Raw genomic sequence first — 25,637 nt, 5'->3', positions numbered from 1 at the left:
TAAATATTTTCCTAAACTTTTAGAGATAAGAAGAATGCTTTTATTATTAATTTTATTTATACAAAACAAAAGAGGGGAGGGGGAAGCTCTTGCTAACATTGATATAGGGTAGGTTCTGTAGATGTGGGTTAAAATGGGTGTATTCTGTTGCTGTTTTTTCAGGTCCAAATAAGTGTAAGTGAAACTTATGCATAGCTTTTACCTCAGGATAGCTTGTAAGCTGGCTTGTCTTGAAGATAGGATCTGTGGCCTGGAATGGAAAAAACCTGAGCTCAGGCCAAGGACTTGAATTCTTCTTTGGAACCTGGTTTTCTGAATGTCTCATGAAAAAATCAGAGGCTAAATGCCTGGCAACTCCAAAATAATTTGAGATTTTTGTAGCAGTTTAAGTGCAGAAAGGATTTAAGTTGTTGTTTTATACTGTAAATGGAGATTGTGTTGTGTTATGATATGACTTTAATAAGGTAGTTTGTACTTCAAATATACATATAAAGCGGCTTCCTATAAATAGCTTCTCTGACATCTTGACACTGCATTGCAGGTAATTTTTACAAATAAATCCCAAAGCCAACCTCTGAAAGCTACGTAGTACTGCTGATTTCAGCTAGATTTCATCGGGTAGTAAATCAGCATAAACTGAGATTTTCTTCTAAGTTTTTTTGATTGGTGGCTTGTTTTTTTTGTGTGTGTGTTTTTTGTTTGTTTGTTTGTTTGGCTGTGAACAGGGGAATCCATGATTTTAATACTGTGAGGTACCAAGGACAGAGCTGTAGAAAACCAGTACTTTGTTCTTCCAAACGAGGCAACGTTCAGCAGATTAAACCCAAACTATTTTTAGTTTGGTTTGTCTTTTCATTATTTTTTTTTCTTTATGACTGTTACTTAAAGCTCATGGGTTTTTTTGTATTGTTTCAAATTGCTTCTAATTAATGCCTGAAGTAAAATTGCTTATCAGTCAAGAGACAGTTTTGCATACATTATTTCACTTTTATTTAGGCTTTGCTGTGCTTCAAGTATTCTCTTGTCATCCATATTAGTAGTCTTCATTCCTTGACTTTCTCAGCTGATTTTAGGGATGTTTGCTATCTCACATAAATATTGAATAGTCCTTTAACATGATACTAATTACTTTAAATAGTGTATTTTTGGAGTATATAATGCCCTATAAAAGATAATTTCTACCAAAGAGCTATCCCCTTGCTTCTCTCCCAAAATCTCTCATTTTGCCTTTAGTGATATAGGGCTGTGTATACAAGTTTGTTATGAAAATAATTCCTTTGAATAAGTTCAAAGCATGAATTTCCATAAAATTTACTTTGGGTTTTATGTCAATAAATGTGGGTTTCTTAGATTTCTGTTAGGTAAAGTCTTCAATAGTAGCTGAAATTTTAATTCTGTGAAGTCTGGTATTGCCGGAGTGTTTAATATACAAAGTTAACTCTGCATCCTTGGGCAAAAATCAATATGAACAAAGTTTTTTCTTGTCTGTAATTGTTAGCCTATATAACATCTGAAATTGTGTTCCCTCTCCTTCTGCCTTTTAAGGGCGCTGGCATAAAAATCTCCTTTTCTGAGCTATCAGAGATGAAAAGCACTAAAAGCAGACTAGCCTACAAACCTATGTTAAACTGTGTTTGAACCTGCCCCAGACAAGTTTGCTGCATCAGTTCTTGTGGTAGGAAATGAGTCAAGGTTATGGTTCCTCTTCCTTGATAGCCCAGATAGTTTTTATAATGCAGGATGCTGAGTTAAAAAGCAGAGGATGTGTCCTCTGCTGTCTAAGTACTTGATTATTTTTTCCTCAGCTGTGAATGCAAACTTGTTACAAACCTGTTTGGAGTTAATCTCTGCTTTGCCAGCTAGTTCTTCCTCTATTGAAGACAGTAGCTGAAATCCATGTCTTCCTGTGACCGAAGCTGTCTTGGTAAAATCTTGCTGTATTGTGAGACCAGCTTTTGAGGTAGAACCCAAAGGTCACTTGGGTGACTGCTGGTATCCTGCAATGTAGAACTCTGCACTGGGACTCTTTGTAGGGCCTGTATGAAGAACAGATATTTTTGTAAGTATGATTGAGAGCTAGAATTAACTCAGTGACCCAGCTATTCATTTACATTCCTTGATATTGGAAATTGTGGTGGTTCGTAGTCCTTAGGGAAATTTTATGCATTTTATAAAATTAGGAAAATGATTGTGGACTCTGTCATTCAATTTCATAAAAGGCCGCTCTTGTAAGTTCTCTCCAGTTCTCAACCTATGTTGACTTCCAGGGCACATGACGGGGAATAGAGATCTTGTTTGCTGTCACCGCACACCGCTGCCTGGTGTCCAGAGGAGGGAGAAAGACTGGAGCAATGCTACTCCTCATCCCTATGGCAGCCCTCCCACTTTCAAGGAAAGGGGGGTTGTCAGGTGATGCAGTGCTGAAATGGTAGTAATGTCAAGCAAACTGCCCCAGTAACAAAGAAAAGACCAGAAATAGATTTGCCAACCAATTTGCTTGCATTAGAAAGCTCTTCCCTACAAATGGAAGAACATGACAAAGTTTTGACTGCACTATCTGAAAGATTAGAGGTTGTTTGGGGGGGGGTGTGTTTGTTTTGGATTTTTTTTTTTTTTTTTTTTACACTAATAGGGTTATGGATGACTGCGCTTGGTGAGTTCTGCAAAGGGAATGTTCATTCTGCGTTAGTGCGTACTGGGTATATTTGGGTTCTTATTGATTAAAAAAGGATTTTTCTTCCATTTACATTCTTGCTAACAAGATGTTACTGGAAAACATTAAACATCTTCCTTGTTCGTACTGTTCCTTAATGATTGGCTTTCTTGTTAATAAAACCTAGTTGTAGACTCTTACAAAATGTTAGCACTCATTTGATTGAGTAGCTAAATGGCTGGCTGACTTAAAAAACCCACCCAACCAAAACAAAACCCAACAAAAAAAGCCTTGATTAATGACCCAACTTAACAGTTTCATGTACTGGGCTGCTGTAGCATTCGTACCTGGCTTTCTACCCACTAGTCTTGCAAATGACAGCAAAAGACTCGCCTTAGGCAAAGCACATCTTCTATTGCTGCGTGGTTGGAGATACATCTGTGTGAGGAATAAAAGAGGATTTTCTTCCATTTCTGTCTTTGCCAGCATAGCATTCAGGTAAACATAATTCTTTGTAGATAATCCCACCTGAAATCAATGGGATGAATGTAGCTTGAGGCATAGATGAACTGCAGTCATGGCAAAATGGGTAACAGGCCCTGTATTAGCTGTTATCAACCAGTAAACAACATTGGTTAAACTATTAGATTAATTTATTTCAATATTGTACCTGGCTTGAAAATTTTATAAATATTTCACTAACATACGTTTTAAAATTGATGACAGTTTCATGTGGATTGAGCTTGGTCAGTTTATGCCAGCTTTAGTCACCGAGGTGTCTGCTTTGTAAGTAGACCAGCTGGCTTTAATAGGACTACAGCAGGAAGAAAATAGTTTGTAACTTGATGAAAACAGTAGACTGTCTACTCCCTGTTTATATTTTGTGACTGCTTTCCAGTTCCCAAAAACGGTTTTGTGCATTAGTATTCAGTGACTTTAGGTCAAAACCAAGGCAGAGAAAGAAGGCAGGAAGATTTTTCAAGTTGATGGTCAAGCAAGATGAGTAAATGTTGGCATTTTAAAGAACTCGGAATGGTTGCAAAGAACTCATTTCAGGGAAATGTTTTCCTGCATATATTTAAATAAGCAAGTCTATCTATAGAAGAGACGTGCGTTATTTCTAGATAGCCAGAGCTTGCTTCTCATTTTTTTCTTCTTTTTATTTTTCTTCCCATTAGAGAGGATTCTGAGACACTTTCTAAGTCACTGGGTGAAGTCTGCTACTCTTGCAAGTAGTTGGCACGTATCCTCCATTTTATAAATGATTCACACTCCACTGTAAAATTACGTAGAAGCAATGCAGGCAAAAAGTCCTGTTGTAAGGTTCCAGAATCTTACTGCTGTGATAGTTAGAACTTGACTCCTAATTAATCCCAAATTAATTAATGGACAATTTATACCTGTTTACTTTGTATTCTATGGTTTACGTAGCTTTTTCTTTTCTAATTAATTTCATCCCTCTGTGTTTCTGGGGATAAACTATATTCTTCCACAGTACTAGTCTTACTAGGCTAGAGGAGCCACTGAGTTCCTGCTCACCGTCTCTCCATCTGCTAGAATTCAGTTTTTTCCAGTTATGTCAGTAAACTTTCTTTGAACTGAAGTTCCATCTTTCAATTAATGTTTTATGTGCCTTACTGGCAGGTGGGAGCTGGACTGGAGGAAAAAAAAAAAGAGTTTTGGAACTTCAAACTTAAAGCAACTGCTCCTGTGTTTTGTTTTTTTGGGGGGCATTTTGGGGTTACGCTTTTTTTTATTTATTGACCTTGGTATATTAGCAACTGTAGAAAGTTTATTAAAAAGTACCAGAAGACTTTAAGTTCTTCATCCAAGTTTATCACTCGAGCTTACTCTTCTGTATCAAGCATCCTTATTTCAAGAATGTGCTTTCCTTTGTTCATCATTGTGTAAGGAAGAAGGAAGGCTTTAGGTCTCTATAACCACAAAAGATGGGTACTTACTCAATGTGTGCCAGTTGCTTCTCTCCACCCAGTGGCTTATGTTCAATGTTTGTGCTGTACTGCTGCTTTTGTGTTCTTTCCCTCTGCTCCTTCTCCCCTCTGCCAGCAACCTGCAAAGAGCAGTTATTATTTCAAAGTGTAAACAAAGAAGAGGAAGAACAGATCCACTCCTGGCTATGGGAGAAGCTTTATGTTGCTGTCTGCCCCAGCCACTGCAAGGGGTGAGCTACTGGAGACTCAGCAGTGCCTGCAAGTTGTGAACTCCAGCTAAGGGACGTTCTTCTGCATGTAGAAATTGGTTATTCAGAGCAAACTCCACCCCCCACCCCCCCATTTACTATAGCCAAAGGAAGTGGTGGTATGAGATAAAAATAAACTGTCTCCTTTGACAGAAAAAGGAGTAGAACTATATATTTGTTGAGCTTTACAAATGCACCCTGAGCTTTTAAAAGATGTTGTCAATGTAATAAAGGATAGTAGTAAGAATGACAAGCAAACTTTAGATTGTTTGATTGTGCATTTAGATAAGTTTACTAGTTTTGGGAAGTATTGGCTAAACATCTAGTCTTCCCCCCACCAAAAAAAAAAAAAAAAAAAAAAAGATGGAATTATGCATAGACCAAACCTTTTTTAGGAGTTTGCCATTTTTTCCAGACCATCAATCCATTATCACTCCTTACCAGGTGATTGGAAAGTAACTAATTAACTAATTTTTGTGTAAAAGTTTTGAGAGTCAGTAGATGAGGTACCACAGATTCAATCAGCCACTGCCAGTTTTTCAACCCCAGCAGTCAGCTGGCAGATGATGGGTTGTATAAGGAAGAAGGAATTTGGATTATAAAAATGTGGCTGAACAAACAGATGCTAAGATCTTCAAGGAGGTCCCTGACTTTCATTGTTACAGCCTGTGGGTTTCACTTCATCTGCCTCTGTTGTTGTTTCTCTATTCTGTAGCAAGTCAGCTTGTTTCTTGCAGGTTTAGCTTACTATGGTAGTTATGCACCTATTAGCTCCCAGCTTTTGATACCACAACTTCTTTCTGTTCAACCATGGTCAGTTTGCTTGAAGGATATTTTGCAATTCTCTAGGTGAATTGGCATAGAAAAAAAAATATTTCAAATTTTGCCCTCTATGTATCTTTATAAAGACACTTCAGTTTTATTTTTAGTGATTTTAAAGTAATTCTGAGTATCTTGATGAAAATTTTCTGGCTGGAATGTAGTGAATACTAAAGCATGTGAAAATAAGACATAGGAGACCTATTAAACTTTACTCTCATGACTGGCCTCTGTTAAGAAGTGAAGGAGACTACAAAGTCAACTCCCGTGAAAAAGGAAGCATTTCTGTGACAAAATAACCCATACTTCACCAATTTCTGAAGGAGAAGGAAAGAATATATCATCAAACTTCCAGCTGAAGCTTGTTGAAGAGTTGTTAATAATAACTTAGCAGACTGCAAAGGTAATTGTTTTCAGCCTCTAAGCTTCTCTGGAAAAAAAGCTTTAAGTGTTGAATGGACCCTTTCATTAGTATTTTCTCTAATGACCTCTTTGCAATCATGTAATGAAGGAAGGACATGCTTCCTTCAGATTTTCCTCACTTGAGCCCATCTCTTTGCTTCACGTTCATCTTGACAACAGTGAAAAATTTTAAAGGTCAGATGCTTTCAGAGGCAACCCTGGGACTTGTTGCCTCAACTTGGAGTTGTTGGAGCAGCTGGCAGAGAGCCTGGAGAACAAGATCCCTGCTCTGCTCCCAGGGCCCTGGCCTTGGGCTGCTGTTCCTTCACTGGCCCTGCTGTCTCTGCTGATCAGGTCCACTGGTTTAGCAATGTGGTATCAAGGCTGAACTGTGCTGTTCCTCAGAACCTCAGGTCTGCCTCTCAAATGTGGTGCCTAGCTGAAAATCAGCATGATTTTTGTCTTGGAAATGGCTTAGTTGCTGTGAAATGTAGTAATGGAAAGGAGAATATAGGACCTGAGGACTTGCAGGTTTTCTTGAACTAATTTTGAAATAAACAGTAGTTTTGTCATTTGATCCTGGGGCTTATTTTTTTCTTTGCTCAAAAGGTAAATATTTATAAGAAGGTAGTGGTGTTTTACTTGTAGAAACTGGAGACCGAAGCAAATATTGAACTATTGCTCATTTATATTCCTTCTGTGTGGAGAATGAGACAGCAGACCTCTGGAAGTAACAGTGAGGAGTAATGAAGTTAGAAACTGGGATTATAATACTTGCTTTAAAAAAAGTAGTAGGACATTTCATAGACAGTATTAATTTTGGCGGAAACTAAATTTGAAGTGTTTGGGTGTAGTTTCAGTTGCATGTTGTGAGTAATCAGAGGTTGGTGAGCATGTTTTTATGACTACATTTTTCTGAGATTAATGCTAAAGAGAATCTGATTATTTTTTTTTTTTTTTTAATCTTGGAAGTGAAATAACTGCTCCTTAAAGTCTTCTAATATTCACTGTAAATTCAGGAATGCTTTGCAAGTTTAATGCAATGTTCACCATCTTAACTTTTTATCTATTTAAAAAACTGTTTATCCCTTCATAGGTGAACATCCAAAGTAGTTCTCTTTCAGAAGCATACTTTCCTAAGTGTTAATTTTATTCAACTAAAAATATTATTTTTTAATTTTCCTTTAAGCCTTTTCTTGACTTTGTTTAATCTGAAACTAGACCTAGACATTCATAAATCTAGTCATTTTTGTACTGCCAGAAGCCACAGGGAAAACCAGCAATCAATCAGAACCAGTTTCACAAGGAGAGAAGCAGTTTCATGCCTTATCAAGAATTTTTGATTATATCTTTTTCTTCTTTTTATTTTACAAAACCTCATAAGTACAAATAAAACACTAATTATTTGCTGGAATTCAGCACTCAAATCTTGCATCTGAGCAGCCTGGGCTTTTAGGCAAAGGAAGAAGAGAGGGGGCAGAGAGAGAATATGTCTGCTAATGGAACAACTTTTAAAAGAAAAAAAAGTCTTCTGGAAGAGTAGTGGGGGAAAAAAAGACCTTAAATGATCAAGTAATTAATCAAGAGTGCCAGTACTAGAGCATGTCGTGAATACAGAAGATTTGGTAATAATTAGATCTTAACGTTCTTATAATCCAAAAAGCACAAGTGTTTTACAGTTTACAAAGTAATTTATTTTGTTCAAGTTGAGGAATTACTGTATTACTTAATATATGAATTATTTATTCTAGAACTAAAATAAGAATCAAATTTCTTTGACAAATTTGTCCAAAAATTGTAAGAATATTATTTTTTAAAAAGAAATAAGAAGCAGCTTAAATGTCAGACCATGCAAGTCATTTTTTTGTTAATTCTACTGCCATCAATAGGATACTGGATCAAAATACCGTAACAATAGTAATTTCCCTTGGACTAATTACAGTCTATAAAAGTTTTTAGAGTAAACAAAATTCATGTTCTGGAAAATTTAGAAAACATTGTTAGTATCCTGACCATCATACCCCTTGCCACCTGCAAGACACTTGACAGTAGTTAAAAAACTTCGTGCCATGCCAAGAAGTATCCTGAATTTTATTTCCTGATTGCTCACATTACTGGAAGTACCAACTACATGTAATTTTTGTTAATATTAAGTGATTTACTACCTAATTGAAGTTACTTGAGGGACAGTTTCAAAAGTGAGGCTGTGTGGGACTGATAGACTGTACAGAAAAAAGAGGATATATTCCTCCACTCTTAAATCCTGACTCAATGATAGGAAGCAAACAACTTAGATGGTGGTTATTTCTTTAGCTAACTGCCCTATTCTTTTCTTCTCCTGAAGTCTACTGGTTTAATTCACAAAGTTTTCCTGAGACTTTGGAGGGAAAAAAATCTTTTCTGATTGGAGACTGGAGATGGAAAAAGTCCAAGCTCCTCTACCATTCAAAAAGCTATCAGCAGATAAAGGCATAGAGGAAGAAGAGAAAATTGCTGTAGGTTAGTGGAACTACAAATAGATATGATAACCTTCTGACCTAAAACAAATAGCTACATTTATTTTTTCCTGGTTACTTTGAGGTATAAGAAGAGGGACATCTACCCCTGGATAACAGGGCCTGAGGCTCCACTCTGAAATGACTAATTTTTAAGGATTTTAAATCCTTTGGATCTTAATACATTTACATATGCTTTTTTTTCAGTCTTCTAAAACTTTGGGAACGCTATAACGCTTTGAGTTTTCATTTAAGCGTGCAATTCTAAATTAATGTCAATGATGTCCAGAGCACTGATTTTCAGGCATTTTTATTGGTGGCTTTTGTAATGCACAAAGATGTAATTGTAATTCCCAAAGATGCTTGTCTTAAAAGCTTTAATTAAAGCCCATGGATTATGAAACTAACTGAGAACTGGAAGTATTTGGTATAATTTTTGATATCTCTTCAGTTATTAAATTTGTTCAGGCCAGAAAAAATTAAACTAATGTAGGTGCTTAGCCATACAGTGAATAATGTAGTGAAATTGCTCAACCAAAGGGGGCTCGTTAAGGTGATACATGTGAAGTGTTAAGTGGTTAATTTTATTGTGTGTTTCAAAAATATCTGGTTTTTCAAGTCAAGAAAAGATGACAGGCTAAACATGAATGTCTTAGTTACAAATACCTCCACCATACTCCATCTGCTTTAAAAACTCACAATTTACCATTTTCTTAACTGAGTAAATGAATTTCTTGGTTTCCAAGAAAGCCAAAACTATTGCATTTAACATCTGCTTTGTTAAAGCCATATGGATGCACCTGATGTCTCTGAACTAATCCTGTTTTCACACAAAATAATTTTGCCACTAATTTGATAGTAACATGCAGAGTTGATATACTTCTGAAATACCAGTCAGCATATTTTTCTTTACTTTAGTTTTGTTTTCAATATTTATCTTGAAGTTACTCTTTGCAGTAACCTCCCTCTCTCTTTTTTCTTTTTTTTTCTTTTTTTTTCTTTTTTTTTTTTTTTGTCCTTATGCAGAGGATTACTACTTCAGGAAAACAGCAGGTTTTCAGAGGCATTGCATTACTATAAACTGGCAATTGGTAGCAGACCCACACTAGCTTGTAAGTATTTCAACTGTACAAGCTTGCATAATACTGACTATAGCTTTTTAAGGAAATCTTCCTGCTCTTCAATAACACTTTATTTTTTTTTTCAGAAGTTTTTCATTCTGAAAGCAAAAGGTGAAATTGTGCACTTCTCAGTTGAAAGCAAGCGTTTATTAGTCAACAACTACATTTATTGTGGTGCAGGGAAGAAGCAGCTGATGAATTAGCATTGGGCGGCACTGCTAGAACCTAAAATGTATCTGATCTGGGGTGGTGAGCCATATATGCTACTACCCAAAATTTTCAGGCTTCTGTTTGCTGTTTCTTAGAGCTGGTCCCTGATTTTTATGGTATGTGGTGTGAGTGAATAATACAAATATTTTTGAAGTCCTTTCATTTTTCCTTTCTTACTTGGGAGAAATGGGGAATAATCCATAGGATGTTGCCAAATCGGATGGTTCCAAAATTAAGTGGGTGCTTTTTAAGATTGCTGACTTCTTTCTAGCTTCAGTATTAAGTCTTATATATGTATATATAAATATAGATGTATATATTTTTGTAACATTTCAAACAATGGCACTATATACTCGATACAGTCCTAATTAGAGCACCCTGCCTAACCAGTGTCCTCTTCCCTCCTTCCTTAACCTTTATACCCACTTTCTGCTTTCCTTATCTCTGAACTTTTAGCTGTTATATGTTCCTCTTTATGTCAGTGAGTGAACTGTATTATACAAAAGGCAAATTAGATAACCATGGGATCTCCTTCAGATATCAATTTGAAGTAAAACAAAGATTAGATAAAACATCATGGAGCCCCATTTAAAGATAACATTATTTCCCTCTTCACAGCTGCCTATTTAAATACTGGCATCATCCTGATGAACCAAGGGAAGACAGAAGAAGCCAGGAGGACTTTCCTGAAGTGTTCAGAGATCCCTGATGAAAATCTGAAAGATCCTCATGCTCATAAAAGCTCTGTTACTAGCTGTCTTTATAACTTAGGAAAACTTTTTCATGAACAAGGACACTATGAGGTAAGACTCCAGATTTGTCTACAATATCATTATAAAACCTTCATTCATAAATAATACCTATTGCTTCCAGCCAGACTTTCAAAAGACATCACAGGCACAAATTGATTGAATTACACTTAATCAAGATTAGCATTCTCTACAGAGAATATTTATTCTCCACAGCCACAGGTGTGACAATGTTAATTAGCAGTGTGATGTTCTGATGTCAGAGTCAGCATTAGCAGTGGTCACATCTGATATGTGTTAGTTCATTCTTCTTGGCTTTGTCCCCGTCACTGATATGCAAAGGATATAGCCTGATTACAGACCAGCCAACCTAAAGTGTACTGGCTTTTTAATTCAAAATAAAGCCCATCTTCAGCTGAAAACGTGCAATTATGTTTATTTCTGCATCTCCAAAATCAAGACCTAGTTGAAACAATTCAAAACTTCAGTGATTAAAAACATCCCACTTGTGTGCTCTCTTCAGATAACTTAACCTAAGTGCTGAAGTGGGTTGGATAATTTTTAATGTAACTGTACACAGCACCCAACCCATCCCATCTCATTTACTTGTACAAATGTGACTTCTGTGATTCCTCTCCCTTCTCCCTGATGAAATTACTAAAACTGGACATTTGTTTGAGTTTTGACCTGTAGCCGTATTTGAAAGAAAGTCATTCTTTCTTTGCATTGCCAGGCATACTTCAGAATAGGAGTTATGCATGGTTTTGATTCATATAGCTCTTCTTGACCACGGCAGTTACCTCAGCTGTTTAAGATTAGGCATACAAGCCTTATGGATTTTCTGGCATCTGTCTGCTGAATCGAGTTCTGTCAGATGGCAGCTACTAATTGCTTAAAACACAGACAGCTAATACATCCATGAATGTAAGAGAACAGCAGCATGTTGTCTGCATGGCTGATAGAGTATAGAGTTGGAGTTCAATGCCTGGGAGGTGCAAGGGATTTTAAGAATATGAACCATCAGGTTTCTGCCTGGTAGTCATTGCAGTCTGAGCCAGCCCTGATTGGGTCACACACTTAAGATATTTTTTTTGTCAAGCATATTTCAGCCTTCACAAGCTATGACTGTTAGATGGGATGATGTAGAAAATGATGCAGAGCTAACAGACTGGCCAGTAAGCATCCAAAGTGCAGAATGAATCATAAGTATGTGCTCGAGTAACTCAAGGCACAGCACATTTGCAAATGGAATCCAGTTTTGGCATTCTTGACACTGTAGTACATCTCATTCTTTGTGTGGAGCAGACTTGAGTTGTAAGGATTATGTTTTGTTATTACTTGACAGTAGACAATGATTTCTTTATTTTTAGGTCACTTATAGTAGCTTAGTCATCAGAAGGTCCTTTGTCTGCAGTTTGATATTCTCTGACATCCTGTATAATTTTGTATATGTTTATAAGCTCATGCGTCATTGAGGGGTTTAAAAAAATGTTCCTTTTACTTCTGATTGGTAAAAAAGTTGCAATATTGGAACTAATTTGATCTCTTGTCAATAAGCTTCACTGAATTTGATAAAATATTTGTAAATGAGAAATCTGAATTTTCCATGATATTTATGATGCCGATGTGTTTTTTCTCTCTGCACCTTTCACTTGGGGAAGGAAGATAGTCTGGCTTTGCTTTCTCTGTGAAAGACTACTTTTGAAATCAATGCTTTACTAGTTATTTGTCCCACTTGTGTGTCTCTCTTCAGGATGCCCTTATGGTTTACAAAGAAGCAATACAGAAAATGCCAAGGCAGTTTGCACCACAGAGCTTATACAACATGATGGGTAAGTGCATTGTTAGTGTTTCAGAAAGATACTTGAGGAGTCAGGCAGGGTGAAACAAAAAAACTTAGCCAAGCAACTGGTGCTCAAATGATTTAGGTAATAAAACAAACAAAAAAATGCCTTCAGTAGATACAAGCAAACCAGGTTCAGAGCTTAAATTGTCAGTAACTTCAGTGCTGGATAGGGCACAATAAATGATGAGACAGTTAGATACTAGATACCTTTAAGAGTGTCCATACAGCACTTTTAAGTTTAGAATGTGTGGATTAGGGTTTTTGTCTGCCTCCACAGTCTCTCATCCACTATCCTGGAGAACTCATGTGCAATTAATAATTATTTTTTTAAAAAATCTCCCATTTAGTCATCTTCGAAACTTCATAGAATGTGGACTGAGATTGATTATAACATAAGACTTAGCGTGGGTTTTGAATGTTAAGTTTCCTTCTGAAACAACAAAATGTCCAAACAGGACCACAGAGATCATCGGATTTTTTTATTTTTTTTTAGGTTGTGCCAAAAGCTTATTTCCCAGATGATGTACTGTTAGTTAAGACATCTACAATGATAGAAGTCTTCAAAATTTTAGCAGAGTGCTTTGAGTACTGCAAGAAACATTAATTTAGCTGAGATGGTTTTTTTGGTTTTACACTTTAACTTCAGCTCCTCATATTCTTCATCACATCTTTATAGAACATATACTAAACAGATAAAAGGAAGAAGATAATATGAATTATTATTTATAATATTCAGATCTGTAAACGAAGGGGCAGGTTCCTCATTATTTCAGAGATGCTTTTAACTGGATTTTTCTCTGAAAGGGCATGTATTTCTGCTAAGCAAACTCAGTGTCTGGCCCAGTAGACACTGATTTCCTATCTGGAACAGAAAAGGATGTAAGATACTTTAAGTAGTTTGAAGTAGAGCAATTAAAAATATATGTGGAAACAATCAGGATCAACAGGAAGCATGTGGGGTTTTGTGGTGTGTGTTGTCATCCGTACCCTCGCCCCCCAATGCCTAATATATGAGGGAATGCATTGGTTGTACCCGTTGGTTTGACACATTGTTGAAAGCAAGCGTCACTCACTCTACTTATACAGGAAAGGCATCTTTTATTAGCTCCCTAGAAGTACTAAGGCATAGGAAAAAAATACTGTAAAATTGTAGTTGTAACTGATATACATGTTTGCAAATCTCTGTAAATGCTAAATTAAGTACTTCTCTTGTCACAGTGACAAAGCATCTAATGCCAATAATAGTATAAACATTTCCTTAACACTTCATACATTTCAGTGGAGAGTTACTTCTCCCTGGTTGCTGAGCTTTATCAGATTAATGCAAGTGGCAAAAATCACTAAAATATGCAAGTTGATTATTGCATGTTCTTTTCTTCATAGAGAGTATTGGCGGAACTATTGTTTTGTCAGTTTTATTTATCAACATTTGCTGATAAATTTGGTGGGGTTATCAACGGTCACCACCCTCTGTGAATTAAACCTGTGCTTACTATTGGTGTCCTTTAGTGACTGCTGAAGTACTGCAGTGCTCCAGTGATCCTCTGAAGTTTGACTGCCCTTTTTAGTACAGCTGTATATTTCATAATTCTGATAAAAGTGCTCTTCAGAAGTACAGAAATTGGAAAAGTAAACCAACCCTGTTTGTAGCATGATGGTTGCTCCATCACAAAGCAGGCCTGTGCCACCTTTTTTCTTTTTCTGTGAATAGATGCTCCCTTTAGAACAACCATGACCTATAAAATTCTTCAGTTTTTTACTTTTTTGCCCGTTAGTTACTTTTTAGGTTCAGGAGGCCTTTCTCAGCTTTCTTTATAAGCACAGTCCATGACGTCCAAGTTCACTCTGTTCCTGGGATTTGCATTTATTAATTCACAAAGCGATAGTGAACACAAAGACCAGCTCAGTCCTTTGCCTGGGCTTGGCTGCTGCTACACTTCCCCCCTCCACTGCTTAACCCATACTCTGGCTTCTGTTTCCTTTAGGCAACCATCAGCACTTCACAAATGAAGGTCCTAGTGGTGTAACAAGTTAGGGTCAACTGAGCTTACCTTAGCCCCTTTCAGCCTATTGCGAAGAGCAACCGGCTATTACAGAGCTCTGTAAAGTCCACCTTATCATTAACATAGCATATATTTGTATTTTGGTGATGTTGTGATGGCAGCTGTTGCATGGTTATCAGAACTTGCTTCGCACTAGTTGCTGAGGTATGAGTTGTTGGCTGTGCTGCAAAGGCAACCCAAGAGCCTATATAAAGGGTAGGGAAGTGAATTGAATGCAGTGCAGCTATATTAACAGCAGGACTCAGACAAATTTGTTTAAAGCTGTCCTGGATGTGTCCATGTGAGTGTACCTGACTGCAGTTACTTTGGTTAGTCTTTCCTACCTGTAACAGTGTAAAGGTTAGATGACAAGCCAGAGCTAGGTGAGCATCACTGTATAGTGTGGAGAGAAAAAGATACCTCTGGGGAGTAATTGAGCCCTTCTGACTTTGACATCTATTTTAGATTATAAAAATGATCCCCTGCAAGCATACTTCTCCTGTAAAAGGAACTGAGATGACTAGCTTAGACTTACTAGCTCAAGTTTGTGAGGTAAATCCAAAACACCTATTTAGTCATCTCTTTGCATTGGGTGTGGCAGGAGAACAGGGCAACCGCATCCATTATCGGGAGTGCATCCCATCAGCAGCTCATACTGTGTCATTGGGCATCGATTGTTTATTTCTGTTTTGATGTTCAAGATAAAATTACAAACATGTTCACTCTAACACTTTCTTTGATAAACAGCATTGCATAAACTTGTCTGCCTACTTTTTGCCTTTAAAAGAGAGACTAGAGGAACTGAAATAGGCCAGTCCTGTCTCATATGCCTGGAACTGCATGGACCTGACACTGAGCTGTGCCCACTCACTGGATGCTCATTGCTGGGGAAGAAGGGTGTGGGGGGTGGAAACTGGGGAGTGCTCCCCATCTGCTTGGGAAGGAGGGGTCCTTCCCTGTCTCTCTGCAGGTGGAAAAGGTCTCCACAGCTTATCATGAAATCCAGGAATAGTTACAGTTTGAGGACTGTCTGCTGCCGTTATTGTAATTAATGTATTCCGAGTCTCTGGCGATGACTCTGCTTGGTTCAGTGGTACATATATTGCCAGATATTGGCATGTGATGTAAGAAACAGTGCTTCCTCTAATTTTTAATAATTATCCAATCATGTCACTGAAGATTTTATGGAGGCTTTTTTTCCCCTCTGTGGAGTACCTGACATACTAGAAAGAGAATAAACAGGAGATGAACTATTTAAACTGAATTAGGTTTGAACTCCAGCACTCTGAGTGTGGTAGCATTAACGCTCCAGCAGTGTTAAGCCTTTACACCACCTGCTTTCCCTGTATGCGTTATGCATCTTTTCCTGTGCATGCTTCTATTGGCCTTTCACTCTGACAGGCCCAGTGACTCATTCCTCTGGTGTGCCAGCCTGCCCTGATGACTCTCATCCTAAGTAACTTGCCTTTTAAAGCAACAAGAAGTATTTGGGCTCAAGAAGCAAGCCATCCATTTGACTTGGCATTTATTCATGGTACAAAAGGCAGGGCCACTATACCAGCATCAGATGTTGTAAGTTTGTGCGTATGAAAAGTTGCAGGGTTGATTTTGGTCTCCTGTTGCTGTGATTTATTTTGCCAGGTGTGCAACAACTCAGCTAAGGAAACCATATGTTCCTCTGGCTTTGTACCAAGAAGTAAAACCTTTTATTTTTTTTAATTTTTTTCTCAAAAGAGCACAAAACAGCTAAAAATTAAAACTTTAAAACTAGAATCAAAACAATTATTCAACAAACTGTATAGGATTGGCTTGGTATTTATTTTCTCTGTCATATTTCTTTGATGTAAATTAAAAAGTACGTGCTAAGGTTACTCAGATTAATTTGCTTGGCATGGCAACATGCACTACAAAGGCCAGAGTCCAGCTCAGCTGCATTAAATAGGTAATATATTTTGTTTAAAGTTTCAATTAAAGCCTAGGGTCAAAAAGATAAAATGGTCCCTGTGGGATCTTGAACACTTTAATGCCAATATTAGGATTGCTTAACGATCAGCCTCTGCTCTAGATGTCTTTTGCGTTCCTTGAAATCTGATATTATACAGTTGATTGTATTACATTGCTTTTAAAACCACACTGGCCCACCTGCTACAGTAATTCATACTCCTGCCAGTTAAGTGGTGTGAGGTGGACCATGGAGGCTTTATTTTAGTACCAAGCAGTAACAAGAAAGATGTTGGGGTGGCATTGTTCAGGTTTAGATTGGCAAGATACTGTCATAAAGACAAATGTCTTGATTGTACTTCATCTGCCCTTGCCAGCTAATATATGAATGGCTATTTTCAGATACAGTTAATGCAAACCAAACATTTTTAATGAGAAATGCAAGTTAAAAAAGAAGCTAACTTTGCAGGAGTTAGTACAGTTAATGATGCACAAATTAGAGTTTGGATTTCTCCTTCCTAATCTGCTACATTGCACATGGACAGAAAACAAATCGTATGCAAGTGGCAGCCAGGTACAAGACGGGAAAGGGGAGACAGATTTTATATCTGGTGCAGAGGTTTGTATCGTAAATACAAAGGCTTAGCATGCAGAGAGACTTTATCTATTGATGATTATAACATAACTATCACTTTATTTGATTATGCTTTTGTGAGGATGTGGCTGTTTGTACAAATCTGTTAATATTGTTAAGGCTCCTATCCCATTTGCCCCTTGCTCCCATTAAATGCTTTTTTATTGAATTACTTTAAAATATTGTTTAGAACTCCAAGAAACACTTTTGCTGGTATAGTTTTACAGTTCATGCTGTGCAAGACTTACTTTTTAAGAGCCACAGATGATTAAGCTGTGAAATACATATCCCATATCATAACTTGTACAGAGCATGATACTTGCGCTTGTCTGAGCTCCAGTCATCGGTGTGCTTCCTATGCATCTCATGAAGCTTTACTGGTAATTTCTTACTAAATGTACATTAAAAACTTTTTTTCTTTCAAAACTAGCTTGGTTGAAAACAAGGGATTTCTTTTTTTCTTTCATATTTACATTTTGTTACATGTGCTAGGGAAATAATGGAGTCCACTCTAGTGGTGATGGGAGCAAAATGCTGTGCTTCCTTCTTTCCCCACCCTCCTCCTTTAACCCTTACCCCGCTGAGACTTTGCAGACTATGGTACTTTATATCTGCTTTACTAAGCTGAGTATAAATCTCTGGACTGAATGCAATGTGTCCTGTTTTTTCACTTTGTTCATTTTATTTGAAGGATTCAAGCTGGTTAAAAAGGTTACAGCAATGGATTACTGAGGGGTAATGGGTGCGATGTTAGGGACCAGGATTTTTCTTTTTAAAACTTCTCAGGTTTTCTTAGTTTAAATTATTTAGACTATTGATCTATAATTTCACATGAAATTCTTGAGGGTTTTTAGGTGATAGTCTGAAAAAGCTAAGAGTCTAAGCCTGAAATGCATTTGCATTTTAAACATATGGGGTTTTGTATGAAAGTAAGTATAATAGTTACATTTGTAAACCAAAAATGTATTCCAATACTGAAATTGGACTACAGGGATCCCAGTTAGGCATGATTCTAATGGAAAGTGCATCTATTAAGAGTGTTTTAAAGAAACGTATACTAGCATAATGGCTATGTATTACTGACAAAAAAAAAACCAACATCTTTAAAATGTGTGTAAATAAAGTAAAAGGAAAGAAAAGAGTACAAACATTTGCCAGTTATGAATTTCTAGGTTTTGCCCTTATGATTTAGTGCTGGTTGCACATCTGCTGGAAAAAGAAAATGAAATTACGTATCTCAGGTGAGTTCACTGCCTTTATTTGTGTCAATACACTTCTTTCACTGGAAGTCTTTGTACAACAGAGAAGAGCTGTGCAAAGTCCATGCAGTTCCATGCTGGAACTGATTTTGTTTTGCCCTTCATTTATATCTGTTTTCCACTTTAGGTATGTTCCTTCAAAAATAGCTTAGTGGTCCAATTAAATCAGATCGAAGGCTTTGCTGTGGCTAACTGAGGCCTGTAAGAATCTACTCAACCAAATATGGATTGACTCCCATCTGTCAAAAGCCCTCTTAAAATACAACACATTCCTTGAAATCTTCAAGAAGATTGTTGTGTAAAAGAAAAAAAGCAAACAAAATATGCAGTCTGTGCAGAACTTCATGCTCATTAAGTTCACATGCTTCAGCTGTTTCAGAGATGTGCATGCACTGCATATTTATCACCAAGACTGTTAATCTTTTGCAGTATATCTTAAACATCAGTGTAGTATAATTTCAAACTATGCTTCTAGATTTATTTTTATTGCATGTACTGGTACCTAAGGGAAAAAGAGAAGGAAGTTATATATCCTGGGAGGTGCATTTATGGTAAGCACACCTGCAGCCTTGATTTGCACAAGGAAGCTTCATGGTTGCATTATGAAAGACACAAAACCCTTGTGGCATTATGGTATGCAAGGATGCAGACCTGTCCATCATTTTCTAAGGCAACCTCCCAATTCAAAGAAATGATGGAAAAATGAAATTTTAATTCTGACTGAATGTATGTTAATGATTTTCCTTTTCAAAGTGCATCTCCATCTTTCTTTCTGTTTTTATGTCTGCTCTTGTCAATGCCAAGTTCTATATTTTCTATATTACATTTTTACCACCCATAAATTTAAGTGGCAGATAATTAACATATACAAGCATGATGCAAGGCAGCTTTACCCTGCATTGTATCCTTTACGGATATAGTTTTTCAGTAGCATCGTTTGGGGTCCTAAGAGAAGGACCACAGGAGAGACATATGTTCTTAGTCTGAAGGTATGGGTACATGACACCTATAGAGGAACAGTGCTATTACATCCATAGTTTCATTGTACTTGCTCATTGATAAAACATGCTCCCTGCAAGGAGACAGCCTTTGCTTGGTATGACAACGTGCATCTGAAACAGAACAAATATGAAATTAGCAGATGAAAGGTTAATCTAGAACCATGTAACATATATTCATCTAAATGCTACCTAATTTTGCTTTTTAACAATGTTTTGTATATATATTAGAAAATCTTAATGTCTGCCTGTTTTTTTTTTTCTTTAAGGATTTCTAAAAGTTCACATTTCACTTTATTTTCAATTATAAAGTTAGCCTTTCAGGGGAAATAGCTGTGAGCAAGCTGATCCTTAGTATTATTATTTAATGTAAATATTTAATGTTATATATTATATTTAATGTAATATATATATAATGTAAATATTTAATGATTTTTAGTGTTCTTTAATTATTTTTAATTAATTTGTCCTGGCATCATCTTAGTGGGGATTTTTTCAGTGGTGTTTTAGTTTGTTGGGGGTTTTTTGTTTTGTTTATTTTGAAAGGTTGTTTTTCAATTCTGAGGATTCTGGGGAAATATAGAACAATATTGTTTGGAGAACGGTAATCTTGCAACTGATCTATCTCTATGGCAAAGAAAATCCACTTGAGTACCAGGGTTTTAATTATAGTGGTGTAAAGCTAGTTAAAAGGTAGCCCGTTACTCATTTCTTTGTCATAAAACATTAATAGAGGTGTTAATGAATGATATATGCACTCCTTTAAATAGTGTTTCAGTTGCATATTTTTTTGCTTGCACTACATTAGTAAATGAGAGTTACAGTTTAATAATCTTATGTTCTTGTAGAATAAGCAAAGAAATGGGTGCACAAACCCCAGGAATATTAGTTGAACTAACCCCTGTAAAAATGGAAGGAGCTCAGAATTACTGATTTGTGCCCTTTTACTCCAGTTGGCTATTGAATTCCTTACCACCATTCACTGTGTGGCAATGCTGTGCCTGGCTGCGTGTTGATACAGATTAGGGAACTGAAATAACTGTCAATTTATGTCTCAAGGTTTCCACTGCAATGAATTTCTTTCTCTGTTGTTGTTACCTGTATTGAATATTATAGGTCTGGCAAGTTTCATTAGCAAATAGTGTGTCTGTGATCTTTCAGATTTTTAGCATGAGTTTTGAAAGATTTTACAAATTAAGGAATTGTTAAAGTAAATACAGAAACCTGTGCACATGTACCACTGCTTTGCATATTTGCTGCTAGTGCACACACTATTGTTTTCCTAATGACTAAATAATTTATGTTGCAAATTTATAAAAATACATGATTGTAAATGACAAACATTATTTTCTTATTTTAATCTCAGACAGACAAATACATCCTGAATGACAGAAGTCAATCCATACATGTTTTCTCTGTCATTTTGTTGAAAACTATCTTAGGCCGGAATAACTTTTATTAAAATTGCATCTAACACATAAAATCACTTGATTGAATTAATTATTCAGTTAATGGTTGCTTGATTTTATTCCAGTCTTTGAGTATGGCCATGGCAGTTTTCAACTTACTTTCATTTCTTTTTAGATAGGAATGTCATTGTAAGTTGTTTAGAAGATGAAATTAATACGACTCCCTATTCATCCTTCTATAGTAATGACATGTTCTAATTTCGTATAATATAGCAATTCTTGACAATATGGGGCTTATGAGCAGAAAACAGGCTCTTCAGAAAAAAAAAATGTTCAGCTGTAGAGAATTCCTGGTAAAGTCTTTAGGGGAATAAAATTCCTTTCTCTGCAGTTTGACATTTAGATTGACATATTGTAGCTTCATTTCTAGATGTGCCACTCAGTAATACTCTCAAAGTTTTAGGAGGCTAGCTTGTAAAGTAGTTGAGCTCTTAAAACCTATCAAAAATTGAATTTGCCAGTACTCTGAAGTTGTTAATCTCTTTTTATATCAGAATCCATCATGGAAAATAAATGAGAACCTTGGATCTTTTTGAAATTTGGCAGTGCATTTAGCATATACTACCAACAGATAATAACTCCATGTCTTATGGCTGCTTACATTACTTTTTAAAGGATCTTGTTGTTAATTGCTTGAAAAATTGCCAAGCTGTAGCAGGTTGGGCTGGAATTTTCCACTTAAAGAAAAGGGCAATATGGATTCTTCATTTCCTGTATGCTGAATGAAGCAGGTGCCTGTGGGAAAAACAGTATGCAATCAAGTAATTAAACATTCTGCCATAAAGTATACAGCTAGGGAGAGGACTTGGGGGTAACATATAACTTGACTTTTGGCTTCTTCAATCCTTTCCACACTTGACTTCATGGCTTTTTTTTTGTGCATAACAAGGCATGATGATACGTCACTTATTTCTGAGTGCTGACATAGTGGAAAAAAATGCATGTGACATTGATAACCCTGAATTTGATCATGGGTTTTGGGGAATGTTCATGTTCTTTTGGGTTTTCTTTCCTGTTTGGATTTTTTTTTTTTATTTGGCCTGAGTTTTTTTTAAAATTGTTCCTTTAGTTTGGCCCTAACCAGCGGTTAGAATGACTTGAGTACTTCTGATGCTGAAACATCATCTACTTCTGTGTATGCAATCAGATATCCCAAACCAGCACATGAGTACAGAATACTCGTAGATCCTTGAATTAGAAGTCTTGATCCGCTATATTTACAGGCTTGCATCCCTTTTTGGAAAAACTCTTATTTGCTCATAAAAATCATGTTGGCTTCCCTTAGCCATGGCTCAGCTTGACTTCTGACTCCATCACACTCATTTTGTCTGTGGGCTGTGGTTTGATCATTTTGCATGTACTGCACCCTAAGTCCTGAAACTCAAACTTATGTGCCACATTTGCCTGGGATCCCTAATCTCTGATGACAAAAAACCTCAAAAAACACCAAGAAAAAAAAAAAAAGCTAAATAAATAAACAAACAAACCAAACAGGGCCTTGTCCAATTTTTTGGATCAAGAAAATCCTTCATAGCTTCTGTAAATACTTAAAATGGAGTAGCTCCCACGGTAAGAGTTACTTCTTTTCTACTTCTTTGAACATGTAGGTGGCACATTTTTGTCTGAGTTTTGGGGGTGTGGTAGTTGGCTTCAAGCTTGAATAAAGAACATCAGTCTATCTCTCTCTCCTGAATGCCCTCACAGCTATTAATTCCCATGTAATTCGGAACTGTGGGCAGTGACTCACCTGGAGACAGCCTTAGCCAACCTCTACCTGGGTCAGCTGTAGTCCTCTCTTGATCCTCTTGTGGTGGCACTGGGTAAACTGTGACTTCATGTTTTTGGGAAGATACTTAGCCATTTATTTGAAATGAATCAACTTGCGAGGTGATGAAATCCTGACTCTCCTGTAGGCATTTTCAGTCTGCCATTGGTAGGGCAAGGGCACTTTTATATCTAGAGCCCCCATGAAAGATCTGTGGAAATCCAGGGTATTAATCTGAAAGCTGCTGTTCTTCACCATTACATGCTTGTTTGATATTGCTTATTTCCAGCCCTTGAGAAATTTGGTTGTTTGCTTCTTGGAGAAAGCACTTGTCTTTCTCTGTATGCTAAATTCTTTCTCAGAAACGTCAAGACTACTATTTTCTCTACCGCAATATATGGCTTTCTGACATCGCATTCATCTGTTGTTCTTCAGCATCACCTGCCTCAGTCTCTTACAGTAAAGGATTTCACTTTGAAATATGTCCAATTTTGGTCATTTTGTACATGACTTCTTAAGACCAGCAATTTTAAAATTATGGATACTATATTCTAATTTAGACTAATTGTGGCAGATGATCTAATTTAGCTACATTCAGAGATAATTTTTTTTAATGTCTTGTCCCTCCCTCCAATATAGTTTCAGGACTGTTTTCTTAACCTTTCCCAGTTATAAAAAAAAATATCTAGGCTCTTGATGTATTATGATTAAATGCAAACACTTTCCATATCCTTCCTGCCATTTCATGCTGTAGATTGTGTAGACTGGTGGAAAAGAAGTAACTTTTCTACAGTAGATTTATAAGATTTCTGTTACTTTGAGACTTTTGAGTGAAACTAAGCAGGTGGAACACTCCCTTGCAATTTTGTTCTAACAGGGCTTTCATCTTAACTATGTTCTTTCAGCCTAATAAGGCCATAACTCAGTCTCCTCTAGTGTCTGTAAGACTTGTGTGTGTGTGTCATTGCAGGTGTTCAAAGCGTTTCACCTGTTTCAAGATCTCTGCCCATTTAATATAAAGCAAATTATAAATGAGATAGTAAATTATGGAAACCTTGAGAAATTCTGGGCATTCTCACTAGCATTTCTTTCACCCTGTAGGAGAAGCCTACATGAGAATGAACCGGCTGCCAGAAGCAGAGCGCTGGTACGTGGAGTCACTGCGATCCAAGAATGACCACATTCCAGCTCATCTCACCTACGGAAAACTGCTGGCTCTGACGGTGAGTTAATTAGCAGGTCCTGGATGTTGGTCCATGGCCCTTTGACTAGTTACCTTTGAGGTAAGGGGATGGGAAGAGTTTGTCTTGAAAATTGCTTATTGCCCTGTTAGTCACGCTATTTCATTTATACCTTCTATGAAGGATTTTGACAGTGTCGTTCGTTTCTTTGTGAAACATTGTATCCATTCCTGAAATATCACCCTCTGTGCCAGAAGAGAACAATTATAATAGCACAGAAACTTTAAAAGAGATAGTTCTTAACAGCAGTGTCTGGTTGAAAAAGCCTTTATTGTAAGTACTTGAAATCGCAAGTAATGATACCAATACAAAAAGATATTCAGTGTTTGACCCAGGGTTGTAGCAGCCTATGGCAGAGCTAGGGGTGTCACCTATGCTTTATGAATTACATGTCTCATGGTTTCAATTTACACTTCATTCGGAGTATCTCTTTGAGCGTGTGACGAGAACTCTCAGCAGCTAAGAGCTAGTTCTAAAAATAATCAGAAGAGTTCGACTTTCTCATGTCTTCAAAATTCACTTTGCCTTTTTAGTATAGATGAGCTTGTAGCTCCAGATAAATTAGGTCCATATGATGGTTATAGCAGAGCGCCAGTCCTTCCTTGTTTTTCACACATTTTGAGGATGGAAATGGATTTCTATTTATTTGCTAAAAAAATTTCTGTTTTAAAACTTCCTTTCACTTCTTTTCCATTTCTCATTCTCGTTTTTCTGACCATATCCTCTTGCTTGTGTATCTCTTCTACATCTGTTCTCATAGTTCCTCCAGTGGTTTCATATTTCCTTTCTATGCTCTACTGATACACCTTTGTAAGGCTCTTCAATCATTGTGCCTCAAACTGAATATCTTTCTTAACTTTTCACCTGTCTATAAGCTTTCACTCTGACCTTGCTTATGCCCTGTCCAGTCTTCAAGCAGAAAATGTCCTTGGACACAGGGTAGAGATCCAGTGAATAAAAATAGCTCATAATTAATTTCAGCAGATCCATTGCTGTTAGAAATATCTGAGTTTGGAAAAGGGGGCAAAATTAGAACAGAAGTTTTCTATATGAGTAAGAAGTGGCAACACAGAAAGAAAATTTTTTCCATGTTATCATGTAATGTCAAATACAATTTGATTAAAAACTCTGTATTAAAAATGGGAATTTTTAGCTTGTACTGGAAAGCAAGATGGTAGTGTTATATCCCCACTCCCTGTCAGTTCCAGGCCTGGAAAGGCAGGTTTTTAGCTACAATTTCCAGTTACAGTTACAGTTAAAGTTTCTTGGATATTGACAAATACATGCACTCACTGATTACCTTCCTCTGGGATAGAACTGCAAGTAGGTTATACAGCAAAATTTCCAAAATTACCTTGCTTTTCTGGCAGATATCTTCATATCTTGCACCCAAGAATAACAGGGCAAAGTCAATGTTATTGCTTTCTTCTTAGCAGATCTTTGACGTGAAAGTTCTAATTTATTAGAATTGCTGTGGGTAAAGAAAGAGTTTTCTCCATTAGAATCCCAATGTCTTTTTTCTTTTCTTATTTTCTTCTTTTCTATTTCACCCTATTCCACACACACTCCCCAGTATTCCTCTGGTTAATTTTGTACATTTTCTGAACTGCTGAGTATATGAAATATGAGGTCTGCTAGGGAAAGTATTGCAGTTGTTCTGGGAAACATGGTCTCACAGTTTTCTTCAAAATTACAACATCTCCAAATCCCATAGCTCTGTACGAACATTCTGAGCCACTGAAAATAATTTTTTTAAATTTCGTTCCCTCATTATGAAAGTTCAGGTACAGGAT

General features: G+C 36.7%; 1 protein-coding gene across 2 annotated transcripts in view; it reads left to right on the top strand.

Moving 5' to 3' along the window:
• The window catches only part of TMTC2 (transmembrane O-mannosyltransferase targeting cadherins 2), a 254,058-nt gene that overhangs the window by 165,718 nt on the left and 62,703 nt on the right, over positions 1 to 25,637 (top strand). For both annotated transcript variants that reach the window (XM_056341389.1, XM_056341390.1), the window contains 4 exons: positions 9,596 to 9,681; positions 10,519 to 10,703; positions 12,403 to 12,481; positions 23,705 to 23,826. In XM_056341389.1, coding sequence (XP_056197364.1) covers positions 9,596 to 9,681; positions 10,519 to 10,703; positions 12,403 to 12,481; positions 23,705 to 23,826 — 472 coding nt within the window. The remainder of the gene's footprint in view (positions 1 to 9,595; positions 9,682 to 10,518; positions 10,704 to 12,402; positions 12,482 to 23,704; positions 23,827 to 25,637) is intronic.

Source organism: Falco biarmicus, chromosome 5 (assembly GCF_023638135.1).
Source record: "Falco biarmicus isolate bFalBia1 chromosome 5, bFalBia1.pri, whole genome shotgun sequence".
In the NCBI taxonomy this organism is placed as follows: domain Eukaryota; kingdom Metazoa; phylum Chordata; class Aves; order Falconiformes; family Falconidae; genus Falco; species Falco biarmicus.
Note: the sequence above shows the minus strand (reverse complement) of the source record. Positions and strands in the feature narration are given on the sequence as shown.